The sequence below is a fragment of the Citrus clementina genome, unplaced genomic scaffold (genome assembly GCF_000493195.1).
Source record: "Citrus clementina cultivar Clemenules unplaced genomic scaffold, Citrus_clementina_v1.0 scaffold_9, whole genome shotgun sequence".
Taxonomy (NCBI): domain Eukaryota; kingdom Viridiplantae; phylum Streptophyta; class Magnoliopsida; order Sapindales; family Rutaceae; genus Citrus; species Citrus x clementina.
Genome location: NW_006261964.1, coordinates 17,692,144 through 17,702,318, shown reverse-complemented (window position 1 = coordinate 17,702,318; position 10,175 = coordinate 17,692,144). Strand labels below are relative to the sequence as shown.

Genomic DNA, 10,175 nt, shown 5'->3' with positions numbered 1-10,175 from the left:
CGGTGGCTCTAGTGGCTTGTTTCGTTTTTGGGACAAATCTGTCTTTTAACCTTAATTTGAGTTGAAGGCAAAATTATCAATTTGTTACGATTACGTTAACATTCAAACTTTTAATGGACTGCAGGCACATTTTATTAATTCAAGATCTTAGGATGGACAATTAATATAGTGTTATAATATGTTTGCTAAAAGTATATCGTAAGGGTATATGAGAAATAATTTTTTTTAAAAAATAAATTTATGTTTCTTTTAATATTTTGGTAGGTCAATTGTTACATAAAAATTATAATGTTAAAATATTTAATAAATAGTAGTTGTTATAATTCCGAAGCGAAATTAATTTTACCACATATTTGTATGATTAAAAAAATTTATAATATCCTAATTATTTTTGACAAGTCATTACTAGAAAAAAATTGGTAATAAATGATAGAAAATATTGTTATAAAAGAGGATAGATAACAGACAATTTATTTGTCACTATGTCATGATCTCATGACAAAATTTTTTTCCCCAAAAATTAATTTTTTTTAGTCATAAATATGTCACACTATTTTAGTGAATGTATAACATTTGCAATTTTTTTGGGAGAAAATTAATAATATTTCAATTAATGTTATTGAATTAATATTAACATTATTACTATTGTTTTACTATTATAATTATTTGAGTTATATTATTATTTTGTTATTGATTTATTTTATAAATTTTAAAATTCTGCAAATTTATTTTCAAGTATTAAATTTTCAAATCTAAAATTAATATTTCATATTAAATGGGATTTTCTCAGGGCAGTCATGTTCACGATGGGCTTCTCACCACAGTGGGTACAGCTTATTTTCACTTGTTCTCATCCTCTTCCTTTTCTCTCCTGATCAATGGTGAAGCTTCAAGCAATATAATTCCTCAACGAGGCCTACGACAAGGTTGCCCTTCGACAAGGTTGCCCTTTGTCTCCCTATCTTTTCATTTTATGCACAAAGGCCCTCTCATCCATGCTCCAATATGCTGAAGCCATCAACTTAATTCATGGTCTCCAATTTGGTCGATCGAGTTTGTCAATTTCGCATCTATCTTTCGCAGATGACAGCCTAATTTTTTCCCGTGCAGATGCAGCAGAGTGTGCTCATTTAAAGAGCATTCTAGACAAATATTCAGCGGCATCTAGGCAGGTGATTAATTATGACAAATCTTCCATTTTAATTAGTCCAAATGCTTCCCCAGCCAATGTTAGATTGTTACAAAGCACTTTTAATTTGTCTATTGTATCTTGCCATGACATATACCTTGGTCTCCCTTCAATGATTGGCCGAAAAAAGTCTCAACCTTTTTCCATGTTGAAGGAGAGGATAAGAAACAAAATTTTAGGTTGGACATCTAAGTTATTTTCTTGTGGTGGCAAAGAAATTTTGATAAAAGTTGTGGCGCAAGCAATTCCCACATATTCCATGAGTGTTTTTAGGTTGCCTATTGGTTTTTGTTCTGACTTACAGCAAATGGTGGCGGATTATTGGTGGAGTCATTCTTCCTCGTCAAAGGGTGTCCACTGGCTCCAATGGAGGTTACTTTGCCAACCAAAAAGCGAAGGCGGAATGGGCTTTCGTGATCTTATTGCCTTTAATCAAGCTCTTTTGGCCAAGCAGTGCTAGATGATTCTTCTTCAACCGGATTCATTGGTGGCCAAAGTTCTAAAAGCAAGGTATTTTCCTAACTCGGGTTTCCTTGAGAGTAAACTCAAAAATAAATCGTCTTATATTTGGAGGAGCCTGCTTTGGGGTAGAAAGATAATTGAGAATGGTTCGAGATGGAGAGTAGGTGATGGGAAGGATATTCTTGTATACCAGCATAACTGGATACCTAGACCCTATACATTCCGACCCTTCTCGCCTCACACTTTGCCTCCAGACACTACTGTAGCCACACTGTTACGGGAACATGGCGGTTGGAACGAAGAGCGAATTCGAGCACATTTCCTCCCGGCTGATGCTGCTAAAATTCAAAAGATTCTGGTACCTACAGTGCCTCAGTGAGATCAGTTACTCTGGCATTACCACAAAAGTGGAGTTTATTCGGTGAAGAGTGGGTATCAAGTTGCGTTGCGCTTGAGATTCCCAGACTTTCCTTCTTGTTCGGCGAACTTTAGTAGTTGGTGGAAATTTATTTAGCACCTCCCTGTTCTTCCTAAAATGAAAATCTTTTTCTTGAGAGCCTTAAAAGACATTCTCCCAACGGAATCTAATTTGGCCAAAAGGAAAATCTTGAACCATGTATATTGTCAATGTCGTCATGCTGGTGTGGAAGATGTCTATCATAGCCTTGTTGATTGTAAATTTGCACGAAAAGTCTGGAAGCTCAAGCCCTGCTTCTCTTGGTTTGCCAGTTCAGACAATTTGCCTTTCTCTTGTTTTGCACAAAAAGCGGCTGAAATTCTGTTAAAGGAGGAGTATGTTTTGTTTGTGGGGGTGGCATGGTCAATTTGGAAATCACAAAATAAGGCGTTGTATGAGAACTCCAGAGAGGATTGCCATCAAGTTCTCAATCGAGCTATAATTTTGTTGGAATCTATCAAAGCCGGGCTACCTGGGCAAACAATTGCTCCCCAACCTGCTCCTCCTCAGCCTGCTATTTGGCACCCTCCAGACCCTCCTCGGTACAAGCTTAATACTGATGCAGCTCTAGACAAAGAAGGCGGCGTTACTGGTCTGGGGTGCATTATCAGAAATCATCAAGGAGCTGTAATGGCTGCTGTAACATCAAAGAAACCTTACTTCGGAGATGTGGAAATTGCAGAAGCTTTAGCGATTCTAGAAGGCTTAAAGCTGGCAGCGGAGGTTGCTCTTTCTCCTCATCTTATAGAGTCTGATTCTAAGAATGTTGTCAACTTTATTCTCAAGGGTATTTCTAGTAGAGGAGAGGTGGATTGGATACTTTGTGAGATTAGAGTTTTGATGGAACAAAATAATCAATATCGGAAGACTTATACTCCTACGTCTTGTAACTTAGTGGCCCATGCTTTAGCAAAAATGGCCTTATCCAATTCGACGCCTCGGGTGTGGATCGACGAGGTCCCGATAGAGATCAAAATGTTACTGTAATTATTGTGTTTTTTGGGAATTAAAATCATTTACTATAAAAAAATTAATATTTCATATAATATGAATTTAAGAGTGCTATTATTTACCCCGAGTCAAGCCCAGAGTCAACCCTGAAATGGGTTTCTTTGCTATATTTTCTAAACTTCCTAAGAAATTGTAAAAAGTCCAATAAACTTGAGGATTACAACTATTTCAAACTTCTAATATTAATCCCTTAACTACTGGAATTTGGATTTCAGTAATTGGGATTTTTCTATGCATTACTCTTATGTTCATTTTAAAGATAATTTAATATTTTTACTAACTCACATATACTAAGTTGCGAACAATGGAATGTGAATAATTCTAGAGATGGACTGTTTATAATATTTCTAATTATAACTTCTTCTATATTAATCATTCCGGATTGGTGTTCTTTGTACTATTTCCTATATTATATTCTTCATTAAATGCTGCTTCTATTCTTTTATTTGCAATAATCCTTAGTTTAATATGACTTCCTATTATAGCTAATCTTCCTAAATTATCAACTTGTTTATATTTACTCACTAAATATTTCAATAGAACAATTTTACAGAGTAAAGCAAATATAATTATCTAAAAGCATGCAAGCTAGGTCTTGAAAAAAAATTCTTATAAACAATTATTCTTCTCCTCTGGATATTCCCCGATTCTTTTAATAAACTTCTATCAAATTGATTAGGCAATAAAGTGTTTTGTCACAAATACTAATCAAAATCGATATCCTCTTTTTTTTTTCTTTTTTTTTTAAGTTTAGAGTATAAAATCAAACCTTTCAATTAAAATTGAAATTTTTTTTGGAAAAACTTCTTCGTTTTAGGGGCATGGAAATCCTAACACAATGATGCTCTTTTTTTTTTTTCTAAGCGCCTATTCTTTGACTACAACAGTACTTTAGGAGTAAAATTGGGCATGCATAGGTCCTTCTTCAAGGCTTTTAGGTTTTTTTAGGAACCTAAGTTTTGCTCTGGAGTGTAATTTTATTCTTTACAAATAGAAAACATTTATTATGGGCAAATAAAAAGATACTTAATTCATAATGAAAGATTTGTAGCAGAAAATTTGTTCATTTATAAACACATAGAAGTTTACAAAAGATTGGGTTTCTCCATTAGAGAAGAACTTAGTAACTTAGCTACAATACGTTATACCAAATAAATCAACTTACTTGAAATATCTTCTGAAAAAGGAAATTGAACAAGAGCCCAAAAGCTTTTATAGATTGAAATTTGCTATAAGAGATTTTTTTTTTCCTTTTTTTGATCTTCCTAATGAAAGAAATGCTCTTCCTATTTATAGAGTTCCTAAAAGCTTTATATCCTTATATTCTATTACTTTCTATCATCTACTACCCACGTGTGTGGCCAAATTGTAGGGAGTTTGGTATCCACTCAGAAAAAAAGATGTTGTCCTTTGTCTTCATGTGAAAAAGTTGAGTGTTCGCGCTACAACTTTTCTTTTTTAAAGTTGTGCTTTAAAAAGATTGTGATTGAATTGTGAATAATTAGAGAATAGACTACTACTGAATCATGGTTCCAGCATGTTGTCAAGGTTAAGGGCTTCAACATCATCTAGATTGTTGTATAAGTCTCTACCATCATCACTTTCTTCATCTTCACTTGATGATCCCTATGAGAGACCTATATGCCTTGATATATGCTTTATATTGCTCTCAATAGAAATCTACAAGCTGATTAATTATGGTCTTGGAGATAAAAAGAGACTTCAAGTATATTCTAGCGAGAATATATTTTTTTATTAAAGCCCTTAGCAATTAGTTTAGGACGATTAATGAATTCTCTAATATCAAATTCCCTTGCTATTATTCTACTTCTTCAATGTCTAATCTACTTGGCTAAAGAATTAGTAATATAGATCTATTTGGGACAGGAACTCATACAAGCAGTTGCAAATTAAGTGGAAACAAAACTTTTTCTCTCTTTATGTGATTAAAATAGGATGTGTACCACAAATAAATAGGTAGAAAAATAAACCAACAAAATCCAAAGCAATAAATCAACCACAAGAGATATAAATTTTTATGTGGAAAATCCAAAACGGGAAAAACCATGAGACCATAGTCCAATATAATCTTCCACTATATTAATGGGATTACAACATATATTATTCTTTACATAATACTAGAGGCTAATAACATCAAGAATCTTAATATTCTTGGCTTACAATAATAGCCTAATATCTATCTCTCTAATAATGGGTATCTCAAATAACAGCTAACGAAAGGATAAACAAAAGTCAAAACAGTAGAATTGTATAGGGTGATGCCAGGAACTTACCCTCCAAATTTTGAAGTAATCAGAGTTAAATTCTTTTTCCGATCGTTCAATCAAACATTAAAAGTCATATTCCCAAAACCAAAAATAGCCACTCTTTTTCTCCATCTCTCGTCTTTTTATTCTTTTTTCTCAATTAATATCGGTCGCCGCTTCCACTTACTCTTCTTTATATAATGTATTTAGAATCTAAATTTCATGAAAATTTTCATCTAACCCCTTCAAGTTTTCTTTAATTACCTAACTACCCAAACTTATAAAGCTTTGGGCTTGCGCCACCCAACTGAGATGAACCTAACAAATCTCCCCCCTCAGATCATATAGGGGGCACCACCAAGCCTGTTTTCTACGACAACTTTTAAGCTTCTCCTTGGGTAATGATTTGTCATTATATCTAACTCATTCTCCATTGTGTGAATCTTTACAATCTGATACCTAGCATCAAAATGCTTGGATTTCGAATGGTAAGTCGAATTCTTTGTCAAGTGAATAACACTATTACTGTCGCAGTATATAACATAACAATCTTGCTTCACACCCAACTCTTGTAAGAAATTCTTCATCCATGACGTTTCTTTTGAACCTTCAGTGACGTGCAATATACTCTGCTTCAGTGGTAGACAAGGCAACACACTGTTGAAATCTGGATTGCCATGAGACTATTCCCCCTGTAACACTAAACTTCTCCACAAAAACACAATGGTTACACATAGTCTTGCAGTCTTGCTGGAATCATAATTCTCCATGAAAGAATCAAACTTTTTGTACCATCGTCTTGGTGCTTATTTCAGCCTATACAAACTTTTCTTCATCTTACACACAAGTTCTTTGCATTTGACATTGAACCCCTCAGGTTGTTCCATGTATATTTCCTCCTATAAGTTACCATGCAAGAAAGTTGTCTTTGCATCAAGTTGTTCAATCTCTAAATTCAAGCTACCTACTAATCCAAGAACAACTCAAATAGAAAACATCTTCATCACAGGAGAAAATATTTCTTCAAAATCAACACCTTTCTTCTGACCAAAACCCTTTACAACCAATTTAGCCTTGTACCACTATTGTGAGTTATTTTAAGTCTTCAACCTATAAACTCATTTGTTCTTCAATGCCCTATTTCCCTTATACAGCTTGACTAAGTCATAAGTGTGATTCTCATTCAAGGATTTCATCACCTCTTACATGGCTTTAACCCACTCATTTTTATATTGGTAAGACATGGGTTATTCAAAATACTCTAGCTCCCCTCCATCTATAAGCATCACATACTCATATGGAGGATATCTAGTGGAAGGTCACTGTTCTCCAGTGGATCTTCTCAATTATGGCTCAATTGGTGGTGCAGGTGGTTCTGGAGGTGCTTGCTCAACTAGTTCTTCTGGACCATCATTATTATCCTCTCTAATTCCCCCCGTGAACATCATGAAGTACAGGTAGAGAAACTGAATTCGGAATAATAGGAATCTTTGGAGATAACTGAGATTTATCACTCTTCTCTATATCATCAACAATTTGATCTTCAAGAAATACAACATCACTACTTCTGATCAGTTTTCTTGCTATTGGATCCCATAATCTGTACCTAAATTCTTCATACACATAGCCTAAGAAAATCTATTCCTTGGCTTTAACATCAAGCTTTGATATCTCATCTTTAAGGATGTGAACATATGCTCTGCAACCAAACACTCTAAAGTGTTTATAAGAAACATCTTTCTCGGTTAAAACTCTCTCAGGTACATCACCATCTAATGAAGCTGATGGAGAAATATTAATCAAGTCAACTGCAGTACGCATAGCCTCCGCCCAGAGAGATTTAGGAAGCTTAGCATTAGAAAGTATACACATGATCATTTCTCTAATTGCTCTATTCATCCTTTCTGTAACACCATTCTATTGAGGGATTTTTGGCATAGTCTTATCAAGTCTTATTCCATAGGATCTACAATACTACTTAAATGATCCTCTGTACTGACTATCATTATCTACCCTAACACATTTTAATTTTCTTCTTATCATTCTCTCAACATAAGTATAGAAGAACTTAAATGTATTAAGCACGTGGTCTTTAAATTTCAACGCAAAAGCCACAATTTCTAGAGCACTCATCAAGAAAAGTCACAAAATAAAGTGCACCTCTTATTGATCTACTTTGCATCATGTAAGTATCAGTGTGAATCAAATCAATGATTTACGTCTTTGTAGATGGAGAAAAGCTTTAAAATGTTACTCTGTGTGTCTTTCCAATTAAGCAATGAACATAAGTCTTCAGGGACATACCTGTGAATCTGGATAAAAATCCTTTCCTGACAAGTGTTTCTAACCCTTTCTCACTAATGTGACCAATCATTTTGTTCAGGTCTCAATGTCAGAATGTTTTACAGCCACATCTACATCTTCTTTCTTGACATTGGCTTCTATCACATAAATAGTGTTTACTTTTCTCCCTCTAACTAACATTAAGGAGCCTTTGGTTAGCTTCTATTTTCCTTCATCAAATTGGTTAGTATAACCATCATCATCAAGCTTGCCTGTAAAGATCAAATTAAACCGAATATTTAGTACATGTTTGACATCTTTAAGCAACAACTTACAGCCAATGCTAGTTTCCAAGAAAATATCTTTTATGCCTACAATCTTGGATGTCCCCTAATTTCATATCCGAACATGGCCATAATCACCATTAACATATATGTGAAGTAATCACGATGTGCAGTAATATGAAATGAAGCACATATGAAACGAAGCACCCGAATCAATTACCTAATCACTGGTATGGCAAGTGAGATTTATAGAGCTTTCGTTATAGACAATACCCATATCACCATCAACTATGGCTGCAATGTTCTTTTTGTCATTTTTTTTTAGCATCGCCTTTTTTTTTCCTGTTCTCTTTTCTACAACCTATATTCTCTTTTAACGTGAATCGTTTTCTAACAATGAAAGCACTTCATAATTCTTCTCTGAGATTTAGATCTCCCTCTAGAGTTATCATTGTTCTGCTGGCGGGAATTTCTGCTTTGGCTTCTTTTTGCTTTTATGAAACAAGTGCATTTGACTCGGAGGGAACTGCTTTAATATTTTTTATTCTATATTCTTCATTCCGCAGCCTATCTGTAACTATATCCAAGGTTAATTTTTCGTTCGGTGCTGAATTATTCATTGACACCACTAATGTCTCCTAACTGTCAGATAAAAAACTAAGCAACAACAATTCTTGTAATTCATCATCTAAAATAATTTTCATAGTAGTCAACTAATTAACCAATCCCTGAAACTCACTAGTGTGTTCAGTTATACAGCGCCCCTCCTCATATTTCAAGTTAACAAGCCTTTTTATCATATTGGTTTTATCATGTGTTGTCGGCTACTCGTAAATTGTCTTTAATTTCCTCCAAATAACTTTAGCCTTGGATTCTTTCGCTGCATGGTGGTGCACACTCTGATCAATTCATGATCTAATAGTACCCACGATTTTTTGGTTTAATTAAGCCCATTTCTTATCATCTAAATCGGTGAGTTTGGAATTTTTGTCTTCAATTGATTCATGTAAGTCTTTCATGTACAACAAATATTCCACCCTAGACTTCCAAATACCATAATTTCATGACTTTAATTTAATCATACATGCCGAGGACTCCTCTATCTCAACCACACAAGTAATAAAAAACAAAAAACCTAAAGCTTTGATACCACTCTGCTGGGAAACGAATTCATACAAGTAGTTGCAAATTAAGCGGAAACAAAACTTTTTTCCTCTTTGTGTGATTAAAAAAATATGTGTATTACAAACAAATAAGCAGAAAAACAAACCAACAAAATTCAAAGTAATAAATCAACCACAAAAGATAAAAATTCGTGGAGAACCCAAAATAGGAAAAACCATGGGACATAGTTCGATATAGTCTTCCATTATATTAATGGGATTACAACACAAATTATTCTTAGATAATACTAGAGGCTAACAATATCAAGAATTTCAATATTTTTGGCTTGTAGTAATAGCCTAATATCTATCTCTCTAACAAGTAAGTATCTCAAATAACAGTCATCGAGAGGATAAAAAAAAATCAAAATCAGTAGAATTGTAGAAGGCGACACCAGAAACTTACCCTCCAAATTTGAAAGAAATCAGAGCTAAATTCGCCTTCTAATGGTCAAATCAAAGATTGAAAGTCTTATTCCTAAAACCAAAAATAGTCACCGTCTCTTTTTCTCCTTCGCTTGCCTTTTTATTTTTTCTTCTAAATCAATATCCGCCGCTTCCATTACTCTTCTTTATATAATGTTTTGCTAAATTTCATGCAAAATTTCATCTCGCCCCTTCAAGTTTTCTTAATTGCTTAACTACTTAAACTTATAAAACTTTGGGCTTGGGCCACCCAAATGAGATGGACCCAACAAGATCCAAGGTATAGTTAAACCTTTTAAGTTATCAAGTTCTCTAATGGTGTTAGATCCTTTGAGAAAAATAGAATGTTGGGCTTAAAACTCATAATATACTTATTCCTTGAATCTTCATTTTGGTGCTTTTGATTGAATGTAGCCACCACGAACTGTTTCCCCATTTCCATTAACTTAAGCATAGTTGATGCTAACTTTCTTTCAAAAGCATTTGTTTGGTCTGGGTCTTAAACAATAACCTGATTAAGAAAACCAAAATCTAATAATAGCTGTGGAGTTAATACTAGTAGTTTATCTATGAATCGTAGATTAATACTGACTCTTGCAATAATGTATGTGAGGTGGCACTTATAGTATGCAT

At 34.0% G+C, this 10,175-nt stretch overlaps 1 protein-coding gene across 3 annotated transcripts; it reads left to right on the top strand.

Annotated features, from left to right (window-relative positions):
- Positions 1 to 785: 785 nt before the first annotated feature.
- Positions 786 to 3,103, top strand: LOC112097050. 3 transcript variants are annotated; one of them, XM_024181407.1, is made up of 3 exons: positions 786 to 942; positions 1,111 to 1,172; positions 1,494 to 3,103. In XM_024181407.1, exon 3 carries the CDS (start codon positions 2,187 to 2,189, stop codon positions 3,093 to 3,095), a length of 909 nt encoding a protein of 302 aa, XP_024037175.1. In that variant the 5' UTR covers positions 786 to 942; positions 1,111 to 1,172; positions 1,494 to 2,186; the 3' UTR covers positions 3,096 to 3,103. The 3 variants fall into 3 exon arrangements, with proteins under 3 accessions (XP_024037175.1, XP_024037144.1, XP_024037110.1); XM_024181376.1 differs by having other exon boundaries at positions 1,111 to 3,103; XM_024181342.1 differs by having other exon boundaries at positions 786 to 1,172.
- The last annotated feature ends 7,072 nt before the right edge of the window (positions 3,104 to 10,175 follow it).